Source organism: Pseudozyma hubeiensis, assembly GCF_000403515.1.
Source record: "Pseudozyma hubeiensis SY62 DNA, scaffold: PHS38, whole genome shotgun sequence".
NCBI classification, from domain to species: Eukaryota; Fungi; Basidiomycota; class Ustilaginomycetes; order Ustilaginales; family Ustilaginaceae; genus Pseudozyma; species Pseudozyma hubeiensis.
The window spans coordinates 861,702-883,962 of record NW_012133820.1 but is presented as its reverse complement, the minus strand read 5'-3'; the positions used below and the strand labels follow the sequence as shown (position 1 = coordinate 883,962).

The window sequence follows — 22,261 nt, the reverse complement described above, 5'->3', positions numbered from 1 at the left end:
TTACCGTCTCGACAAGTTGATCACCGGTAGGTCTTCTCGCCATTGCTCCCACCACCGACACCAGCCAACGTCCTCTGTAGCATCCGTCCCGAGCCTCACATCCCCAGCCAGCCATCAACCGAGAGCACTGGTTGCCATGAACGTCGTTCATTCATAGTCGTACAGGACCACAGCTCGAATTTCGTTTCCTTTCTACGCAACACACCACACCACACCACACCGTCCAAACGGCTCTCGAAAAGGCATCAACACAGCCATGTCTGCCGTGGCATCTAGACCCGCGTCGGTCGCCAATTCGTTCTTCGAGTCTGACGGCCGACCTAGCATAGAGCCCATCAACAAGACCACGGAGCTCGCTCGCGCCATTGGTCGCGAGAGGGAAGGGCTCGTCCCCTCTTTCCGCCCACCGAGCAGCTGGACACAAAGATCCAGCCATCACGACGTCGTCTGGACCGGCGGCCAAGACCACGATCAAGATGCAAACGACGATCGATTCTCCGACGCCGAGAGCTGGGACGGCGACGCCGACAAAGCATCCACCGATCCTACAACCAGCGTCTATGGCCACGTCCGTCCCACCAGCATCGGAAGCTCCATCTTTGCCGGACGCGGCGCCAAGTCTGATCGCAGGCGTCGCGAGGCTCCACCGCCTCTTCCCAACCTGCCAGCGTCTCATCAGCATCAGCAGGACATCCTCTTCCAGGGCGGCGATGCGGCACGGCTGCTCAGCCCGGCCCTCCCGTCCGCCCACAGCATGATCAGTCCGCGCAGCGATGCAAGCGGCTTCGACACGAGCAGCCAGTATAGCGGCTACGATGGCAAGAGTAATACAGTCGAGCAGGACCACCTCGCAGATGGATTCGACATCCAGAACGCCTCAATCCCAAAGAATCACTCACTTCCTTTGCGCAACTCATCCAAGCATGCGCCTCCCATCCCCGCCAAGGCCGCGTCCAGAGGCAGTAACGAGTCACCACGCCGAGCTGGCTCCGACGCCGAGAATAGCCCGCCTCGCGCTTCTACAGCGTCCAACGCTAAGACCAACAGGCTGCCTGATGGCACCCTCATTCCCAAGATGCCTCCCGTTCCCCAAACCAGCGACATGACGCGCTCGCGCAAGTCAAAGACACGACGCGACCGGTCTCCCATCTTGTCCTTCGACGGCGGCGTAGCAGAGGAGGAAAGGATGCTTGTCGAGCTCCAAAACAGGCTCGCCAATGACACCCGCAGAGTCAGCACGCTCGGTCCCAAGGTCAAGAAGAACGCGCCGGCTCCCTGGGAAATGGGTGGAGAAGACATTGCAACTACGGCGGGTCGACCATCCCTGCGTGAAGCACTGCGTCCAAACGTAGAGACGTTCGAAAAGCCCTTTTCTCGATTCAAGTCGAGGCCTTCCATCGACGCCGGGCTTCCAGGCCACAGAAGCCCCATCCCGCCTCACGCACCTTCGGGTCTCTCGCACGCTTCGCACGCTTCCAATGCCGAATCGCTGGAACAGGAGGCCCAACACGAGGACGATGTACAGACGCAAATCGTGTCTCAACGATCGCGATCCAAGAGCGTCTCAAGCAGCGCCGTTGGCATGTTGAAAGGTCTCGGTCTCGCTGGCGCTGCAGCGCCAGCCTCCAAGAAGGGCAAGCTCACAAAAGCGCTACGCCTCGTCGGCGGCGGTGGCAGCTCTCAGCCTTCCACGTCGCCGCTTCCGGAGCTTCCCGCAGCAGGCGATGCCAGCCACGCCGGCTCGAGTCCTGTTCCTCCTACGAGCTTTGCAAGTGACCTGCCGCAGAGCCGTTTGACTCGCCATCTCCATGGAGGAGCCAATCCGATGCCGTCCGCGAGCAAGGCTCAGGCCGATCTCGTTGATTTGATCGCCTCCAGCAATACCAAATTCCGCGATCAGGCCTGCTCTCCGCCACTACCATCACCTTCTTCGCACCTCGGCGGCGTCCGCTCGCTGGCGTACAAGAAAGACACGCTGAGCCCCACCGACACGTCCAGCTTTGCAAGCGAGCAGAGTCATTACTTCAACTCGCTCGACCAATCCCGATCACGAACGCCGCCTACACGCCAAGTCAGCCTAGCCTCACACTCGGCAGCCTCCGCCGAAGATATCGCGCCACGCAGCAGCAGTCTGGAAGGCGAGGCTGCGGTCGGCTCTACGCCTCACCAGGGCGAGTCCACGCCCGTCGGCAAGGCCGCTGCAGTGAGTTCTGCTCCGGCCCGACCTGCTTCGCCATCGACACTTCAGGCTGGAAGGATGTCTGCCTCGTCCAGTCAAACATCAGGCAGCCTTCCCCTGCCCGGCAACATCGAAGGCGTGCCGTACAAGCTCATCTCGCTCGAGGAAGCTCGCGAGCAGGCTCGGCAGAAGCAGTCTGAGTGGCTCGCCTCGTCAGGTGCTGCCTCGACGATGCGAACGACATCGTATCAGTCTTCAGGTGGTCCTGCTTCCGATGAGATGGGCATGCAGCGTGACCCATCGAGCGATGGCCAATCTAGCCTGCGGCTGCTCAAGAACAAGAAGAGCGGCTTCTTGATGCGCAAGCTCAAGAAGGAAAAGGCGTTCGGTGTCGAGCTCGATGGCGTTTCCACCTTCCCGTCGAGTGGGAGCAGCAGAGGCCTGTCGCATTCGAGCAAGTCGCCCATGCCTTCTTTCTCCGTCACTGGTCTGGAGGATGAAGAGAGCGACGAGTTGAAGCCGCTCACCTCGCTCGAGAAGCCCGCGTTGCAAATCCGTCCCATGTCGTCCATGTTCTCCGGCTTCGCGCCCGACTTTCTGGATGCCTCTGCGCTGTCGGAGGGTCACCTACGCGAGGCGTCGAACGGTTCGTCGGCCAGCTCGACGGGACTGCTTGCTCCGCTCAGCCCCGGCGCTCAATCTTTCCGAACGCCCTCGCCGGCATTAACTCAGGTCAGCCAGTTCTCGTCCGGCGCCAGCACGAGCAAGCCCAGGCCTGCCGAGATCCGGCCCCCACCGCACGGCAGCGTGGTTCCTGGTCCTGCCGTGCCTGGCTCTGCCGACAGCAACTGGAGCGGCAAGGGTGGAGCCTCGGGAATCAGTCGACTGCCGAGCCTCGACGCGGGCGGGAGCACGTCTGACACTCAATCGCAGTTCCATTCTCCGGCCAACTCTCCGCTTACGCCTTCGTTTCACCACTCTGTGCACGCGCCTGAACGGCGAGCGTCGATCGAGGAGACGGCAGCTCTGTCGCCTCCAGCGAGCCCGCAGATCCCGGAAGAGGTGCGACAGCGTGCACGCGACATCGAAGCGCAGATCCAGGAACTCTGCAATGAGCTTCACGATCTTCGCGTCAAACACGTGGGCCAGGGCACTGCACCTACGTTCAGACCGAGCGAGACCGAGGAAGGAGAGCAGCCCAAGGAGCAGCGAGCTACCGGCGACTGTCCTTCGTGCGGCTGCGGCTGCGCTGAACAGCGGCGTCTGCAGAGCATCAACGAAGCGGCGGTGCTCAAGGGCATCAGCGTGCTCGATCGAGGACGTGCGCTGAAACCCTCGCCCAACATGGGCAACACTGGCAAATTCGGCGGCTATACCAACCGCTGAGGCGGCGGTGTACCGAAACTCTTCCGCTCCGATCGATCATTCGAATTCGACACCATCTTTCTCCTCGGCAGCACTTGATGTGTGCCGATTGTATACCCAATACCACGTTCCTTGCTACCTTGGCAGAGTGTTTGGCCGCTAGAAGCGGTCGGCATGTAATTGTGATCCATGAGCTCACTTTGAAGCATGCGAGGAGAATTCGGAGACCGGGAGCAATTGCGGCGTTTTAATCAAGAGGAGGCACGCGTGCGGGTTGCATCCAGCTGCAGCTGCAGGAGAAGACGCCGGCATGGCTTTCAAAGCGTATTTCTAGGATGTTGCGTCTCGAAGGATCATCACCGCGTCTCGTTGGGTGAAGGGAAGAAGTCGACAACGCTTGCGATGGATGAAGGGGGGAGTTGATGAACTTGCAGACTTGGAAAGAGGAGCGTTGGGGCTTGTTTGCGACACGGTGAGGATCGGTGTTGCTCGGTGAATTTGTACGGCCTTTTGATCCTGTGGGTTGTACAGTCTCTTGAGCCAGCCCACCGCAAATGCGTAAAAGATAGGGGAAGTGAAGCATTCAAGGGTCCAAACATGAGACAAGTGTTGGTTTCATTTCGTCATCGCCTGCCAGCTGACATTCGCAACCCTTCTTATCAACGCCTTTGTCAAGACCCGCCTTCTCTCTCTTTCGTCCGACCATCATTATCCCCCCTTTCTCCATCAAGGAGCATTGCCAAGCATGACGAGACTTTCCTCGCGCGCACAACTGTCAGAGCATCAAGTGCATCCAGACCCAAGCACGACCGATCCTCTGCTCCCCGCCTCTGCACCCCTCCCCCACCAGGCAACTCCGCTGCACAAAGCACCACGATGGTGGACGTCCTCCTCGTCCAGCCGATCCGGTCATCCCAATTACGGTCTGCACGGACCGGAACCGAATAACTGGGCCAAACTGCGTCACCTCTACCGAGAAGAACTCGCCGAATTCTTTGGCACTTTCCTCATCCTCATCTTCGGCGCGGGTGTTGAATGTCAGGTCAATTTGCACTATCATTCCGCCGCAACTCGAGATGTAGCTGCGTACGGTAGCTACTTCCAAGGTCGACTTGCATGGGCAGCAGGTGTAGCGATGGCGGTTTGGGTGAGCGGTGGGATCAGTGGTGGACACTGCAATCCGAGCGTCACCGTTGCACTTGCGCTCTTTCGAGGATTCCCCTGGAGGAAAGTCGTTCCCTTTATCATCGCTCAGACTCTCGGTGCAACTTTCGCAAGTCTGCTCGTCTACGCCAACAACGTCACCAACATCGATCGATTCCAAGGCGCAGGTATCCGCACCGTCAAGGGACCAGGCAGCACAGCAGGGTTCTTCTTCACCTTGCCCGCCGAGGAACTCTCCTACTCCTCGGCCTTCTACTCCGAGTTCCTGGCTACCGCTATCTTGCTCTTTGTCGTCTTCGCTCTCGCTGACACGGCCAACCTGAAACCGCCGAAGGGGACGCAGCCGTTCGCAATGTTCATCGTACTGCTGGGCATCGGTGCCAGTCTGGGATACAATACGGGATATGCGATCAACGGAGCGAGGGATACAGGTCCGAGGATCGCACTTTGGATGGTCGGGTACGGAAGCGACGTGTGGACTCACGATGGGTGGTACTGGCTGTGGAATCCTTGGGTGAGCAGCGTGATGGGTGGAGCGGCGGGTGCGGCGATGTACGATGCATTCTTGTACACTGGTCAGGATAGTCCCTTCAACCGCCCCAAGGGCGTAGTGAGGGGTGCGTATGAGGCGCTCGTTCAGAATGGAGACGAGGAGGTGTAGAAAGTTTCACCCGGAGTTTCAGCTAAGGACGCTCAGAAGATCGTCAATACGCCATACTTTCAATGTTTCGCTGCATATAGACATAGTAATTGCTCTTCGTCCTCGTTCTGCCCGTTGCTGATGAGCTTGTGTGCCGAGGTTCGTTTTGAGATGGTGTAAGAGCTGGCGTGGAGCTGATCTAACATCATAATTTCTCTCGACTCGTCTCTCCACATGACGGTCAAGCTGAGCTTTGGATTTTCAGGGTCTGGGCTTCGTCCTAACCTTCATCCACCATCATTGTCAATTGCCCGTACGACCTCGCCCCACTTATCGACGTATCAGAGCAAGTCGCTGTATCAACTACAACACGAAACCGCGCTCCATTCACTGCGGCAGTAACGTCCACGATGACCAGCCGACAACCCACGACCTCTTCCGCTTCCGCCGGTCCATCTCGAACGCTCACCCTCACCTCTCCACCCGCTCCGCCCGCGGAAACCGATGGACTCCTTCGTCTTCGACCCGAACCCTCCTCCTCGCGCCCAGCACCCTCGCGTAGGGTGGTCTGGACAGACGAGACGGTCGACAACGAAGGCATGGGTCGCAAGAAATCCAAGATCTGCTGCATTTACCACAAACCCAAAGCGTTCGACGAGAGTTCCGACGAGTCTTCGAGCGATGGAGGTGATAATTCGGATAGTGGAACGAGCGACAGTGGGTCAGATAGCAGCGATGATGGTCCGAGCGTGTCCAAGGCGTTGAAGGAGAAGCTGAAGCAGAGGGAGGGACATGGTCATGCAGAGCATGAGGGGCACGAAGGTTGCATTGGTAGAAAGTCGAGGCATAAAGCCACGGCGAGAGTCAGGTCTTCGGCGGGCACACAGACGATCACCGAGGAGGCAGAGAGTGGAGGAAGAGATGGGAAGGAGGAAAGCGATGCGGAGGACGAGGGAAGGGAGTTCAGGCCGAACGCTTACGAGCGCGGGACGCGATAGATGCCAGCTTTCATCGACCTTCCCCAAACAAAATCTCGGCTGACGTACACATACACACACCGGTCAAAGAGATTAGATTGGCTGGCCAAAGCCACCTCAGCATCAATTGCAAACCCTCAACCTCACAGAGCGACGCTAAGCAAACGGATCAAAGTCCTTCCAAGCATCCTTGCTCTGCGACTTTGCCGCAGACGACAGAGTCGGCTTGTTCGTCGGCTGCAGCACGCTTCCGCCCCACCCTTGCGGACCGCCGGAAGACGATGCACCGCTTGCCGCCGCTGCTGGCGTCAACGTCGGTGCAGCCATCATCGTCGGAGCCGGTTCGATAGCAGGGGGCGCGCCGAACATCGACGAGTTGGCGGTCGAAGGCGCGGGTGTGCTCCAGTTCGAGCCGGTCGCGGGCGCTAGCGTGATGTTGTAGTTGGGACCACCGGTCGTGTTGGACGGTGGCAGCGAAGGTGTGGAGGAGGACGACGAGGACGAGGTGGAAGAGGGTTGGAGCAGGTTGGACCAGCTCGGTGTGGCGGCCGATGTGGTCGTCGATGGAGAAGCCGTCGTGATGGAGGTGCTCGACGAGGTGGCACTGAGCGTTGTTGGGCGGCTGTACGAAGGTGGTGGTGCCAGGGAAGGCGGCGCTGCTGCTGTTGGAGTGCTGACGGTGCGCAACGACGAGCCATTGATCTTGGACGAAGACGACGAGGGGAATGCAGACCCGGATCTTCCCGTGTGTGTCGGAGTCAACCCTCCGATGGGCGTGTGCACATTCGACACTGCCGGCGAGACGTCGCTCGCCACAGCAAAGCTTCCCGTGCTTGCACCACCGCTGCCGAGCCCAGCAAAGTCGTCGGCCAGACCGAACGGATCGTCGACGACCTTCTTCTCGCCTCCCCCCGCGGTCTTTGTCTGCCCCACCAAAGTGGCAAAGTCGATCTCTCCACCGGCGCCGATCCCCGTCACACCGCCTCCTGACCCACCAGCCGTTGTCACACCCCCTTCACCCGTGTACGAATCCGTGTGATCCTGCATGCGCTTCACATCCTTCAAGTGCGCGGAATGCTCCTTCTCCACCCTCCCGCTCATCTCCTTGATCGCCTTCATGAACCTTCCAAACTGCTCCGCGTTCAGCATCGGACCCATGCTCATGACCCACAATTGCGGGATGATCGCCGTCGCCAGCGTCTCCCTGTCGACCTTGGTCGCCATGCTCTCGTGCACCGCTAGGGTGGCGATCATGACGCTGGGTTCTTTCGTTTTGATCCGCGCAAGGATGGGGACGAGCTTTTCGGTCAGCGTGTACTTGTCCAGGATCGAGACCATGGCGTGGAAGCAGATGAGGCAATTGACCTTGACGCTCAGCACTTTGGTCTTGGCGAAGAGCGAGGCGAGTTTGGGGAAGAGCACTTCTTTCACGTGGGCGTATTCGAGGATCGACGCGAGACGCGGTACCGTTCGCAGGGCTTTCTCTTGCACCATGACGTTCTCGGCTTCGAGTGCGGCGTACAGCAGCGGCGTCACTTGCTCTCGGAACGTCGTAGGTGCCACTTTGGGTACGAAGAGCGGTTCGATCTGATCCAACAGCAATAGCATGTTTTGCGGCGGATCTTGCACCGAGAAAAGAGGTTCGAGTTTGGGTAGCACCGAGTTGGTGAATTCGAGCGAAGACAGGTTCTTGCTGATGTGAAACACGTTGGGCAGGATGAAAGGTAGGAGCGAGCGATCGGTCATGAGCTCCAACACGGCGGGGAGCACTTTTCGTCGAAGCAATCGGTCCGAGAACTGCGGTAGGATCTTGAGCAACCCTTTCAGGTACTGGACTCTTTCCTCCTTCGTGCGTCCTGCGAAGCTGTCGCGTTCCATGAACTTGAGCGTCGAGACGAGGATCGAATTGAAGTATCCGGATTGCTGAAACGCGGTGGCCGACAGACGGGCTCCTGGGTAGCGAGTCAAGAGGTTGGAGAGCAGTTCGAGGACATCTCGACCCATGCGTGACCAGCTCTGGCTGCCGATCGTGGTACTGAGCTGATCTGCGTTACCCCGGAGGTTCGGTAGAGAGTTGCGATTGCGGAATGGCGGACTGCCCTTGTTGTGGACTGCGTAGACGACGCACCCCAAGCTGTACATGTCGTTTTCGGGACCTAGCTTTTCGTCCAGCGCGTCTTCTGGCGCCATGTAGTCGAAGTTGCGACTCATGGCAGGTGGTAGACTCGGATCGTAGTCCGGGAAGGTCCATGGCGTCTTTCCGCCTCCACCAGGCTGCTCGAGTGGTGTCAAGAACGAAAATCCGGCCAACTTCCAATCCCCCTTCGCATTGATCATGATGGACTCGGTTGACAGATTCTGATGAACCATCTTGGCGGTATGCAGGAACTCCAATCCCCTCGCCACCTGCAGCAATCCTTTTTGGATCTCCACCTCGTCCAACTGCACGTCTTGCCGGTGGTCCGACACCAACGCCTCGGACAAGGAGGCGAACACCTGCTCCGTGGCGAAGGCGACATCGTTGCGCGACTCTTCCAGCGGCTCGACTACCTCCAAGATGCACGGATGACGCAGGCGTGTGAGCGACGAAGCTTCCTTTTTCAGTTGATCGGTGATACGCTGTCGGACCTGGCCGCGAGTGGAGAAGGTATGCATCCATATCGAAACGACGTTCTTCGATGCTGACGCCGAACTGGATCCCGATGCGGTCGCAGCAGAGGCGGTGGAGGAGGAGGCATTGCGAGTGGCTTTGTAGATCTTCCACAGACCGCAGTGCGTAGGCGATTGCGATTCGTCGATAGTGTAGTTTGCAGAGATGTTGGTGCGACCAAAGTAGGACGAGGCTTGACTGAGGAACGACGCCATCTTCGACCTCTACGCACAGCGCAACCCGATCGCACCAGGTTCCAGCAGCAGCGAGCGAGCAGGCTGTACAAGCACGACGGACAGAGCAACCACCTTTGGCGTAAGACAAAGACGGCCGAAGGTTATGATCGTGCTGATAGAGAAGGCTGGCGTGTTGGAGCAAACGGAAGATTGGAATTTGACGAGATCAACACTTTCGACTCAACGCGCTTCTGTCCCGTGCCTGGCTGAGATTGACTGGTGTGCTGCTGCAAACAGAACAAACTCAATTCGCGCTGATGCAGGTCGGAGTGCCGCCTGACCGAACCATGTCTTCCACGCCGCCTAGACCTTCCGCTCTCGAATCCTTCCACAACATGCAGACTCAATCGGAATCAACTTCTTCTCATAGCTGGCGAGCTAGTTCACACACAGATCGGATCGCAGACACCAAATTTGAGTGAGGTCGGCTTGGATTGGTACTAGCTAAGGCTCTGGGCATGCTGACGGGCTAAGGACAGATCAATGACATTGAGGTCAAGTTTGACGGTGGCGACTATGAGACTACGACAGTGAGAATGCTGTGCAAGATCGAGGCTGGACAGGTATGCAAGGATGCGAATGCAGTAACGTTGAAGGGTATTGCGATTGAATGACGGGGTGATTCGAGCTTGAACTGGACAGAAAGGGAGGCGGAGCGCCTCAGACAACATCAGATTTGGACCTACTCCCAGCCACTGGTATCTGCGTCGCCTGCTGCATCTACTTCGATCGCAGCATGGGGAGTAGCTCCAGGACCAGGCTCAGCAGGCTCGGGCACGGCAGGATTATTGAGACCAGCTACAGCTGCGAGGTTGAGCTGGTTGCCCCAGGCATCGACGACGGCGCCGCGGTTGCTCAACCCGACGCCATAGCCGTTGGCTTTTCTGCGATCTGTGCGATCGTGCCATCTGGCTCGGCACCAGATGCACGTTCGATCGTAGCCACGAGTACTGAACCACGTCTCGAGACAGTCGGTATGGATGGGCCGTCCGCAGGACTGAAGACAGAATTCGAGGCCCTCGATGCTACCGGCTTCCAAGTCTTCGTAGCATACACCGCAGACATCGCCTTCCTCGGGAATCATCCTCTTACCGGGGGGAAGCGTGTGCTTGTCAGAGCCTGAGGCTTCGTCCTCCTCGAGTTCGTAACCTACCGCCGTTGCCCAGGCTTTGCGAAGCTCGGGATGAGCCATGGCGTGCGCTACAGGATTCTCCAGAGCTTCTTCAAACACTTGCCCGAGCTCATCCTCGGATAGCCGGACGCGCGAGAAGACGGGCAAATGACCTTCGAGACGCAGCACCTTGATATAGACAAAGAGCAGATGCTTGCATACTTGACGTCGCATGCAGAAATCCATGCAGCTGCATTTGGTCTGACGATCGAGCGTGACCTTGTAGACGTTGCCTTTCGAGCCGCTGATGTCAAATTCTTCCTTGAGCTGTTCGCCGTCGCGAAAGCGGTGGATGAGGTACATGCGCTCGATGCTGACTTTGGCGATGCGCTTGATGGCAGCATCGTCGAGCTTGCCAAAGTGCTTGTCGCTACGCAGCTCTTCGACCTTTTGACGCTCCATGCCGGCCTTGGTGATCTTTTTCGGCTTGGGCTCCTTCTTCTCCTTGGTCTTGCCCTTCTTTGTCGGCTTGTCCTTTGCAGGGGAGGCCCTGGAGGCTTTGGCAGCAGGTTTCTTGTATTTGCGACTCGGACCTTCGGCTAGCTCGTCGCACTCATCCGCAGACGAGCAGTTATTGCGTTCAGACTGGGAGGCAAGGCTAGTCGATCGCTTGCGTTTGGTGAATCTTCGAACATTGCGCTTGCTTGGATGATCTGCGTTCAAGCCGAGGGCTTCGACAGGCTCTGTTAGGGAAGCGGTCTTAGGAATGGAAGGCAGCTTGGTCCGGGTCGACTTGCGTGTAGCTGCTTTGACCGGGCGCTTGATCCCGACACTGTTAATGCCAACGACCTCGAAGCCATCCTCATTCAAAGAGGCCATCTCGTATGCTGCTGTCTGTGACGGTTGGGAAGAAGACGTTGAGAAGACAGGCCCGAGGTGGATGGGAACGGGTCTGGTCTCCGTTGCGAGTCGGACAGAACGATAGCAAGACTGCAAGCCGAATGGCGGCAAGACCGAGGAAGGACAGCCAGGATGATCCTTTCTGAGAGCGAGAAGATGAAGCGCTGACTGGGCGTTGAGGAAGAAGGTGGAAGTCGGAGCAGGTAAGGGAGCCGATTGAGTGACCCGTCGGATCGCCGGTGCAAGCTATATGCCCCTCGACGCAAACGGTTTCACAGGCTGAGCTGAGCTGTCATAGCCAGAGCGAAAGGCCGGACTCAGCGCGTATGGACGCTGGTCGAATGGAAGAACGGCTAGAGTAGATGACAGACGAGGGCATGGATGGAATGACTGGCAAAGTGAGTGGAAGCGGAGACCTGGAGTGATGATCAGACTTCTGACACATGCAACCGCACGCCACTTGCAGAATTTTTGGTGGGGCCTCGCTCGACTCAGCCGCATGCCGGCAGGAAAAAGTGGAAAAAGAGAAGACCCTGCATGATCGGTCCAGTCGGCTCACAAGAAGGCCCCCGAGCTTGTAACAAGCTGGCTCGTGTCTGTCCTCTCTCAGATCGCACTCGAGCTACAGTGTAGATCGGAGCATCTCCTTCGCCAGTCTTAGATGAGAGTCGAGCAACCACCGACAGCGACGTCTGATCCTTTCTCGGAGTGGGAGAGGTGACGGATTGGGAGGCCATGCAAGCCACAACGCACCTCGAGATGTGATCTCAGAGAGGGAATGTGCGACTATCACAATGGTCACAGTCGAGCGGACACGGGCCGTTGACAAGGGTATCAGTGCTAAGTTCGCAATTGCGCGGCAAGAGCGACAAGTAATATCGGTAGACCAAAAACAAGGCAAGAGACAGACAAGAGCATCGGATGCCTAGAAGGCAGCCAGCACCTCTTGAACGATCAAGGGCACGTCGTTGGCCTTCTGAAGCGCCCGTAGCCTCGCGATGGACGCTTCGGGCATGTCATACTGTTCGCCTTTGGACGAGGTGACGGTGACTTCGTCGATGCGCCCGCCAACGTCGTGGAAGCGCAGGTTGACGTGGACAAGAGACTGATCAGGCATCGCAATCGACTTTCGCTTGCGTCGTGCGCCGGCACCCTTGGCTGCAGCCTCTTCCTGCTGCTGCTGCTTTTGCGAGCCCAGGATGGAGTCGAGTGGCAGCTTGTAGGTGACGCGAATCTCATTGGCCGAGACAGCCTCGATCTCGTCGATACCCAGCAGCGATCGCAACAAGCTGATGGTGGCTGCATGGCTGGCGCAAAGGCGTTCGGTTTCGAGGTCTCGACCACCGTCCACACCCATGCCCATCTTGGCCTCGTTGGCGAACTTTTCCGCGAGCGAGCGTTCGGCATTGATACGGTCGAGTGCCCTCAATGACGACACGAGATCCTTCTTGGTCGCTTCAATGGCCTTGTTCACGCTGGTCGTCTTGCCCTCGACAGCAGTCATCTCCTCGACCTGGGTGTCGCAGTACTCTTCGGCTTCACTAGTGGTCAACGGTCCATCCCTTCCTGCGATCGTAGCGACATTTCCGCCCTTGCCGTGACTTTGAGCGCGGATCTTGGCCAGCTCGAGCTCCATGTCGCCGATCTCCTTGATGAGCACTTCGGCCTCTCTGCTGTCTCTCTCCACCTCATGCCATGGCTCGAACAGCTCCTCTGCGGCTGCGTCGACCTGCTTCCTTAGGCTGCGCACTTCAGCCTTGGCTTCGGTGAGCTGCGTCTTGAGCGTCTTTGCAACGCGTTCGCGATCGGCAACGTCGGCGACCGAATAAACGGTGGCTTCCTTGCCGGACTCGAGGTCGTCCTGAATGTCGGCCATGAATCGCATCTTGGTCTCCTGCTCGAGATAGATGAACTTGAGCTTCCTGAAATAGTCGAGCAACAGCCTTTCCTCCTCCAATAGCCCCTCGGGCCATTCTTTGTAGACGGCCCAGTTGATGTCGAGCTCGCCTTCGCCAGCAAATTGCGACATGCTGCTGCGCCTGCGTTTCGCCGGCGATGCATTGTCTCCAAAGAGTCGCCTCTGATTGCTGCGGTCCGCCTTGGAGAGCAGCTGGTCTCGAAGAGTATGAAGGGAGAGGTTGTCGGGCGAGATCTCGAACGCGTTGGTCGCGAGCTTAGTGGGCGATCGAGCCGAGAGCTGAGGACCCAGCTCGGCAAGAATGGTCCTTGCTTGGTTGATCATGGTCTTGATGGTGTCTACGTTGAGGTCGATCGATGTTGTGACGGTGGTGTCGTCCGCTGCATCGTCCGCTTGCCCGAATTGCACATTGCGAGCAGGCGTTGTCGGTTCGGGCTGTGATGTCCGGCCTCGTGAGCCTCGTCTTGTGCTAGGACCTGCCATGACGAAGTATGTTGCGCTGATGTGATCAGTGATGGAGAACTTTGTGTTGTGTCGGGTGTGTGTGATGGCAGAATGAACAGAAGCACAAAGATGCACGCAAGTGAGGGTTGGTTGGAGAATTCAAGCTGCATCGCCTTTCGAGACGCGCCTCAAGACCAACACCAACACGCCGACACGCTCGCTCCCTTTGACCCTGCGTCAACAAAATTCCGAAAAGCACACACGTGACTTTGCCTCTCTCCTCTGCTCAAGTGCCGGTCTCCACTTCTAACTTTACCCAAGCCATCTTATGCATGCGTTTGTCGATTGCGAATCCCACAACCGCAGACTGAGCCGTCAAATCGACGCTCGAGTGCCCTTTCTTCGGCCTGAAGGTTTGACAAGCACTTCTGTCCATGCGAGCCGCCCTTCATCTCCCTCATCACGGTGGGAACAGAGTCTCTTCCTCGACGATAATCACAAGCCACCTCTCAAGGGACAAACAGTACCAAGTCTCTCTAATTGATCACAACATCCACTGTAGCGTTCATGAGCCACTCCTCCATGCGGTCGTCGAGGATCTCGCTTAAGCGCCGAACACACTCCAGGCGGGCGCTGGTATGGACGAAGACCTTCTCAAAGCCACCGACGCCCTATGCTTGTCCCCTCATAGAGACCGACTCCGAGGCAGTGCATTCTCCCGTCACATCTGTCGTGGCCGTGATAAGCACGTTAAGAATTCCGACTCGAACCACTTCCCAGAACCGTCATCGGACGCAGACGTCGACGACATCTCTCCATCGATTGCGCACAACGGGGCTCCCTTGCCGACCTACTTCAGTATGCCGAGAGGAGTCAAGAGACCCCGGCGTGGATCAGAAGATGCCACAAGCCACATCGATGCCTCGTCGTCTCCATCTAAGGTAGCAAGACACAATGTCGGCTCGAATGCGTGTGAGCCTATCCTCATCTCAGACTCTGATGACGACCGCCCTCTCATTGATGGCCAGCGCGCTGTTGAAGAAGCACTCGAAGACTCGCCGACTGCATCTCATCGACAAAAATTGGCAAGCCTCTACACCTATCATAGTCCCACGAAGGCTCGGGCGGTCGTCAAGCCACGTCCTGGTCCCACAGTCAAGTCTGAGATACGCAAATCTGAGCTCAGCACTGAAGAGCCGTCCACTGTGCTCTCATCATCTCGAGCGTGCTTCTCGACACCCTCGAAGACGGAGTCATCCACATCGACCCTGCTCGCCAAGAGCCCGTTGCCCTTGCCAATTGCGAAAGACCCCAAGAAAGCAAAACGTCGCAAGAGAGAGACCCTCCAGCTAAAGAAGACGCTACAGGATGCCAAGGAGCGTGACATCGTCCCTCTGGAACTTGATCGAGTTTCTGCTGCCGGGTTCCGCCTCATCCTGCGATGTTCCTTCTGTGCAGGTGCTTTTGCCAAGTCTACCAGCGCCAAGGCCAAGCAGGAGCACATGTCTCTCTGTGCCCCACTCCAGGGTATCGTGCGCAGCCAAGCCGCCGTCGATACCATCTCATCCGACATTTCGAACCTCCTGCGACGCGACGAGCAAGACAAGAAGAAAGCTGCAGACGAGCGCACCGTTCTCCAGGATGTCATGCACGATGCCGACATCATCATGCACGAAGGGCGTGCAAGTCAGATCGCAACTTCCACAAAGAAGCGAGGCAGGGACAAGGTAGTCACGAAGAAGCGCATCACGCGTGTTGCAAAACCCACTGTCCTGGTTGTCGGGGACCATTCGAGCAAAATTAGCCCGGTCGCTCATTCCGCCGGACACAACCTCCTTCCCGCTCGCAAGGCGATGCTTGCAGCTCGCGATTTCACCACCAAAATGCTGGGCAGCGCCATCTCGTTCTTGATAGATCCGAGCGAGAGCGGAGAGTCTGAAGACCCCAAGCCAAAGTCAGATCCTGACAGCCGGCCAGTGGAACTGATGTCAGGTGTCGATGTGCTGGCCACGCCCAGAAAAAACCGAATTCGAAGAGAGCTCTTCGCACACAACGCGGATGGAACAAGCAACCGAGCGGATCAGCTTCCGGCTGTCAATGCCGAGCAAGTGTTTGCTTCCATGGCATCTGTAAGCCCGGAGAAAAGTCCTGTAAAAGCCCTTCAAAAGTCTCGTCAGCGTCAGCTGTCAAAAGACCAAGATTTGTCTCTCCAATTCGACGGTACCAGAACAAGTCCAGCTAGCCCGAGTCCGCCACAAACACAGCCTTTTGCACCATCCAAGCTTGCTCAACGCCAACAGGCTCGATGCGGCAAGGCGAGAGACCAGCTTTTCGGCGCTGAAACGACCACGCGATCCTTGCTCGATCTCATGCAGGAAGCCAAAGCCGGAGACTCTGACTCCTCGAAGCGCAAAGCGGACGAGCTCGACCAGACATTTTACAATGACGCTGTGAAAAGATCCAGAAAAGACGAGGAGAATCGCGACCCTACCTTCGAAGCACGGTCAGCCAGTTCGAAGCGGACACGTGGAATGAAATTTGGCTCGATTCTTATAGGCGCCTCCGAAGGTCAAGATATGGACCTCGACGACCACAGCATTACGTCGCCCTCGCCTCTCCCTGAAAAAGACAGCCCAGGTCGGGGTAAGCTTCAAGATCAAATGCTCGTCGAAGCAGCTCAAGTCCTAGCACACGAGTCGGCATCCACTGACGACATCGACCCGCAAGTCTCATCCGATCTTCAACAGAAGGTATCCATCGTTCGCAGCGACCAAGAAGAGCTCGCGACGAGGCATTGCGACGATGAAGCAGACTTAGCCGCTAATGCCGACAGCCTCGAAGAAGACGTCAACAATGACGATGACGATTCCCAATCCTTTCTTGATCTCTTGGAGCCTCTGGACATCATCAACGAGTCCGACTTTCCCCAGACGCAACACCTTTCCGACCCCTCGTCTGACGACATGGACGACGCAGATTCAGGAAGTATGGCAATCAAGAACAGGAGGATGCTCGTCGCGAGCGGCGGCGCTTCCATGACCATCGAGCCTCGGCGTAAAGCTCCTCGAGCCGCCTCACTCGCCGGCTTCCCTGCCTCTTCTCCATCCGACATGCCGCCCAATGGCGACACAAAAGCATTACCCAGCAATGAAGCGCGAGAATCTTCGGTGTCCAATTCAGATCCAGATCTCGTGCTCATCACGGACGACAGCTGCACCAGCAGCCCTCAGCCTTGACATTATTCCCTCCGTTCCTTCGCACTTTACGATCATCATACCCTTGTCACCAGTCCATTCAGCATTGTAACAATCCGCATTTCACATTGTCGTTAATGACGCAGAGCACAGAAGAAGATCGCTCGTTGCTTGACGCAGACCGATTCTTGAGTTACATGTGGATTGTGAGACGAGTTCAAAAAACACTGAGCTCAAAGCTCGTCGTGAAGCGGCGGATCAGCTTCGTCTTTGGTCTGAGCGTCTTTTGGTTCCACCACCTCTTCCTGCTGCCCAGCACGGGTCGCAACCTGGCTGTCCGGCGCAACAACGCTGCTGCCGACCCTCTTCTCCTCCACCAACCTCTGCGCCAGCCTTGCCACTTCTTCATCGTACACCGTCCACTCGGGAATCTGCCTCTTGGCTCTATCCAGCTTGGGTTCCTTTGTCTTTGGGTTGGAACACAGATCGATGGTTTTTGCGTCCTTTAACCAATCCCTACTGCACCAGGTTTCGCACCACAGCCATTCCTTGTCGAGCGTGTGGATGGGTAGACTTGCCTGCATGTTGTTGGGAAGGTCTTGGTCCAGGTTGCTGAGCGAGTTGGGATCGGCGGAAAGGGCTTGGTATTGACCTCGCAACCTGTCGCCTGCGGCGAAGAGTCGGAAGCGTTGCAGATCGACGACGTAGAGCGCAGAGATGTGATAGGGTCGACCACGCAGGTAGTCCTTCCAGTAACCTTGTTTCCAGAACCGGAAACCGTCCATGTCTTCGCTATCATCACCCATGGGAGGATACCCGTACACTTTGCCTTCCAGATCCAAGTCGACAAGCTCCTTCATATCGGTTCGGACAACCTGATCCGCATCCACAAAGATCACCTTACCCAGATCCAACGGGAAAAGCGTATCGAGGAACAAGATCTTGTAGCCCCAAATCGTCCTCTGCTTCTCCTTTTGCGATCGCAACCAGTGTGGCCATGCGTACGTTACCAACTCGTACTCGAATCCATACTCAGCTGCTAGGTGAGGGATGAACTCTTTGAACGAGGATGAGAGGAAGTTTTCGATGAACCAGAACTTGACGCTGCTCGAGGTGTGTTTGAGCACGGAGAGGATCATGATGTACGTCATGCGTTCGTAGAGGTGACCGCTGGCGACGGTGAAGATGTTGATGTCGGCGTGTTTGCGAATGGGAGCCACAGCTGTGTTGCCCTGTGATGTGGAGCCAGTCACTTGTCGTGCTAGAGAAGCGACTTTGTCCTTGGCAGAGAGGAACAGTTGCCCTGCGACAGACGCTGACGCAGCCAACCCGCCGTCCATCGACTCAGCACGCTGCTTCTTCATCGGTCGACCAGAAGCGTCCAGTTCCTCGAGAAGCTCTTCCCTCTCCTTTCCAGGACGCTTAGCAACACGAGGATAGATCGTCAGCCCCGAAAGCGTATCCAGCGTCACATAATCACCCGTTCGCTCGACAGGTGGACTGCTCCAGCCTTGGCTTCCCACGCTCTGCATCTCGTACAGCTCGTCGCTGCGACCAGATCGAATCCTCAACCTCCACAAGCCTGGCTGCGCCTTGAACTGGAAGTACGCCAAGTTCGCCATGACGATCGTGTCCAGGCTCTTGCTCGCATCCGGCGTCTCCAACAGTAGCTGCAGTCCACGAGGAACAGACACGGCAGATCCGGCGACCTCTTCCCTCGCATGACCCTCGATCAGGAGATGTTTGAGCTCGTACACCGCCTTGACACCCTTGGCGCGTGATGTGGACGGCACGTCGGCCAACCGGATATTGTCTAGATCGTACACGGCTTCCACCGGCATCGTCAACCAAGGTGCAGGAGCGTCCAGTCCAAGCGTAAGCACCGCTTCCTCCGGCATGTCGAAGAACCGCAGTTCAGGAGGAACGACTTGTCCTTCGCCGTCAAACTCTAGCCTGTGCGGCGCGCTGAATCGATAGAACCTCTTCAGCGGCAACTCCCTCAGCCTGACCTCCGGATTCAGGATCACCCGCAAGTGCGTGCCCTTCAACTCCCTCAACATCAACAGTATGCTCGACCATCGCTGTGCAGCTTCCGACACCGGATTGAGCAGAACCGTGATGCGAACATCGGCAGTCTCTCGATCGCCAATCTCGAAAACGTGGTCCGCCGTACCGAGCTGTTCGGGAAGGCCCGATCGAGAACTCGCTTTGGCCGCAAACGCTCCTTGACCAGCTTGATCGTAGACACCGTTCATCACGGAGAGGGCTGCAAAGATGAGATTCTGGCGCTGTTTGGGAGGCATGTCGTCGACGTCGTGTCGGATGAGTTTGAGCGCCTGCGTGATGTAAGGCAGCTTTTGACCTGCTTCGTACTCGACCAGTGCGGTGATGTCTCGTGCTTCGATGGAGGACATGTCCAGGTTGGAGACGAGATGTCCATCGACTAGGATGGCCGGACCGTCGGGGATGTCGAGCTTCGATGCGGTGGTGGAGCCGAGGCTCCTCCAGAAGTGCGAGGCGTCCAGTTCGACCATCGAATCGACAGCAGGCATGCCGAGTGCAGCCATCAGCTGCTGCGAGGTGACAGCAGGATCGTCCTTCGCTTGCTGCAGCACCGTCAGAATCGTTTGGGCAGAGAGCTGTTCATAGCGCCCCTCGACAAGAAGGCGGAACAAGAGCGTCGACACTGCGGTCGCGCGATCGTTCGTCGTGGCTGGACGATGCAAAACACCCAGTCTGAACTTGGCGTCGTCCCTTGCGAGCGCTTTGAGCGATCTTGTCAACAACGCAAGACCATCTGGACTGTCCAGATCCGCCAGCACCCATACAGTCGAATTCAACGAATCTTGCGCGGCAGAAGGGTAGAAAAAGTCAAACACCTTATCCACCATCGGTGCCAGCTCAGCATCGTTGACCAATGCTGAGAGCAAATCGACTGCACTATGCGTCACACCGCCCTCTTGCCCGCCATCGCTACTGGATGTTGCACCCGCCACGAGCGCCGATCGGAACGACAGTGCGCCGACAGAGTCGTAGAAGAACGTGTCGAGTCCGGGAGTGCTGCTGTTGATCTGTCCGTAGTAGACCTGAGGAGCAAGAACCTGAATCTGTTTCTGAATGGCTTGATGAAGGATGTGAACGATCTGTGGATGGAAAGGCTGGTGTTGGCCGTTGACAAAGACGTGACCAGCGGGGCTTTCGTGTCGATGGGCCCGGAGACGCTGGACGTAGGCTCGGCCAAGGGTCTCCCTTTGAGCGTACTCGTCGACGTCACCGGCCAAGGCTTTGTCGAGCTGATCGGTGAGAGGATCTTCAGCGTCGATACTCTTGAGGGCGAATTTGGCCTCCTTGACGGCAAGCGCGACGTCAATGGCACCTGCAGACCCAGCTTTACTCGCTGCAGCCTTGCGTAGTACGTCCGAGGTCACCTGAGCACCCGCCTGATCTAGCAAGAACCAGAACAGACGGGCCATACGAATCGAGTTTGCGTTCGTCTCGTCCTCCACTCCGCCAGGAACCAAGCCCCAATGCAAGCCGACACGCCCCAAGCTCTGCATCACCGTCTCTGACAAGAAGCGACAGGTCTCCTTCTGACTCAGATCCATGACGAGCACCACGTTGAACAAGTTGAGCGAAAGTCGGGGGAATTTGCCTGGCCACATGGGACGCAACAGATCCATCAGATCGTTGGACCATTCGCTTGTCGCTTCGTCGTTCTCGAGATCGTTCAGCCACGTGATGGCGCCGACACTTGTGCCTTGCGGTGCGTTCTTGGTCTCGATTCGATCGCTTGCATCAAAGATGGCCGCGGCTGCATCGCCGTCTGCCTGAGCGAGATAGGCGCGACCAACGAGACTGGAGGAGATAAGATCGCCGGCTTGGGTCACATTCAATCCTCCCCCCGCAAGGTGGTGCTGAAGCGCGTGGTTCCAGCCACGTTCCTTCCGAAGAGTCTCTAGCAGCGTCAGCGGCATAAAGTCGCGCGCGTTGGTGCTCTGGCCATTGAGCCAGAGATCAGAGTGACCAGGCTCGATGCGCATGCTCGCCAAGTTGAGAACCGAGTCGACCAGCCCTGCCGACGCTTCGGCATGATCCCACCTTGTTGACTCTGCCAGAGCTGGTGCATGCGAAGGGAAGTTCTGGGACAGCTCTTGAAGTGCACGCAGCGGGTCGGACGAGTCCATGATGAGACGCGCTGCTTTGATACCCAGATCAGCGATCTGATCATCCGTTAGAGACGACAGCTTAACGATTGCTGCTTCTGAGTCTGCACCGATCTGATCCTGCAGCCATTGTGTGTCGTCGGAAGCTCGTTGAGCCGCGGTGCTCTGATCTGTTTGGGATGTGGAAGAGATCCCTACGTCGCCGATGTTGCTGTCGTCCTTGAGCTTTCGATCGTCAATCACGAGATAGTCGACTTTCTTGAGATCCAGAATGGCTCCGTAGCCGGACAGCGGCTGCACTGCCTCGGCGTGTGAATCGACGTGCTTGGTTGAATTCTCCTTCGTCCTCATCGAAGGTCTCCAGCGGATGGTGTAGGTGAAGTCAACGTCAGGATGACTGGAATGTTGCTCGAGAGCTGTAAAGAGCTCGCGGAAGTTACCTGAGTATGGATCCGCATACAGCACGAACGACGACGCCGCCGCCGCCTTGCTTCCATTCTTCTTGCGAGAATGACCCAGCACTACCTCCTCGCCCTGACCTTGCATCGACGTTCCAGACCTGCCCTCCTGAGTCGCCTTCTGCACGTCCTCTGCCGAACACAGCACTTGGTCGTTGTGATGCACCCAAGTTACGCATGACTCCTCTCCTGACCCTTTTCGCCAGACCTTGTCCAGGCCCAAAGTCTCATAGAGCTGAACGAGCGCCTGGATCCTGGGACTGCTGTTGCTGAGCGCCAGCGACATCCGCCACGTATCCAGCGCTTCTTCCGCTTGATCGGGAGAGCTGCCGAACAGCTGGTGAGCTCTGATCAACTTCTCCACCGTAGCAGCAACGCCTTCGTCTGACGCGTGCAGTAGCTCGTTAGGGTGGTACCTGCTCGTGAGCAGCTCGATGAGTGGGAAGAAGCTCGACGATTGCTGAGCTCGTGCCGCCTCGAGCACCTCGAGAAGGAACGGCGATCCGCCGCTCGGTAGGCTGATCTTGGACCATGATGCTCGCAGCTGCACTTTGACCGGCGGCGAATCTGCGTTGACTGGGCTCGTTGGTATTGTCAATGCGAGGGTAAGCGCGAGCCACGCCCAACTGACGCCGAGCAAAGGCAGAGCCCTCATGATTGCTTGTACGACAGCAACAGCCACCAGTGCTTGCGCTGGACGAGGGTCGATGAGCTGATGTAGACGAGCTGCAACCTCGACTCTGTGTGACAAGCTCATTTTGGAAGAACATTAGAGTCGCCGGTTGGCCAAAGCGTCGCAAGTCGAAATATTTCCACGTCGACTTGCACAAACCACTGAGACACACACATGCAACACCTTCCG

General features: G+C 57.3%; 8 protein-coding genes across 8 annotated transcripts; 4 read left to right on the top strand and 4 right to left on the bottom strand.

Moving 5' to 3' along the window:
- Positions 1-256: 256 nt before the first annotated feature.
- Positions 257-3,565, top strand: PHSY_004053 (hypothetical protein; the record flags this gene model as incomplete). The annotated part of the gene is made up of 1 exon (XM_012334670.1): positions 257-3,565. The coding sequence occupies one exon, from the start codon at positions 257-259 to the stop codon at positions 3,563-3,565; it is 3,309 nt and encodes a 1,102-aa protein (XP_012190060.1).
- A 724-nt stretch (positions 3,566-4,289) lies between these two features.
- PHSY_004052 (hypothetical protein) lies at positions 4,290-5,369 on the top strand (the record flags this gene model as incomplete). The annotated part of the gene is made up of 1 exon (XM_012334669.1): positions 4,290-5,369. The coding sequence occupies one exon, from the start codon at positions 4,290-4,292 to the stop codon at positions 5,367-5,369; it is 1,080 nt and encodes a 359-aa protein (XP_012190059.1).
- A 389-nt stretch (positions 5,370-5,758) lies between these two features.
- PHSY_004051 (hypothetical protein) lies at positions 5,759-6,346 on the top strand (the record flags this gene model as incomplete). Its single annotated transcript, XM_012334668.1, has 1 exon — positions 5,759-6,346. One exon carries the CDS (start codon positions 5,759-5,761, stop codon positions 6,344-6,346), a length of 588 nt encoding a protein of 195 aa, XP_012190058.1.
- A 135-nt stretch (positions 6,347-6,481) lies between these two features.
- PHSY_004050 (likely protein kinase) lies at positions 6,482-9,190 on the bottom strand (the record flags this gene model as incomplete). Its single annotated transcript, XM_012334667.1, has 1 exon — positions 6,482-9,190. The coding sequence occupies one exon, from the start codon at positions 9,188-9,190 to the stop codon at positions 6,482-6,484; it is 2,709 nt and encodes a 902-aa protein (XP_012190057.1).
- Positions 9,191-9,893: 703 nt separating this feature from the next.
- Positions 9,894-11,201, bottom strand: PHSY_004049 (hypothetical protein; the record flags this gene model as incomplete). The annotated part of the gene is made up of 1 exon (XM_012334666.1): positions 9,894-11,201. The coding sequence occupies one exon, from the start codon at positions 11,199-11,201 to the stop codon at positions 9,894-9,896; it is 1,308 nt and encodes a 435-aa protein (XP_012190056.1).
- A 946-nt stretch (positions 11,202-12,147) lies between these two features.
- PHSY_004048 (hypothetical protein) lies at positions 12,148-13,623 on the bottom strand (the record flags this gene model as incomplete). The annotated part of the gene is made up of 1 exon (XM_012334665.1): positions 12,148-13,623. The coding sequence occupies one exon, from the start codon at positions 13,621-13,623 to the stop codon at positions 12,148-12,150; it is 1,476 nt and encodes a 491-aa protein (XP_012190055.1).
- A 599-nt stretch (positions 13,624-14,222) lies between these two features.
- On the top strand, positions 14,223-16,820 carry PHSY_004047 (hypothetical protein; the record flags this gene model as incomplete). Its single annotated transcript, XM_012334664.1, has 1 exon — positions 14,223-16,820. The coding sequence occupies one exon, from the start codon at positions 14,223-14,225 to the stop codon at positions 16,818-16,820; it is 2,598 nt and encodes an 865-aa protein (XP_012190054.1).
- A 191-nt stretch (positions 16,821-17,011) lies between these two features.
- PHSY_004046 (protein required for beta-1,6 glucan biosynthesis) lies at positions 17,012-22,156 on the bottom strand (the record flags this gene model as incomplete). Its single annotated transcript, XM_012334663.1, has 1 exon — positions 17,012-22,156. The coding sequence occupies one exon, from the start codon at positions 22,154-22,156 to the stop codon at positions 17,012-17,014; it is 5,145 nt and encodes a 1,714-aa protein (XP_012190053.1).
- Positions 22,157-22,261: the final 105 nt, after the last annotated feature.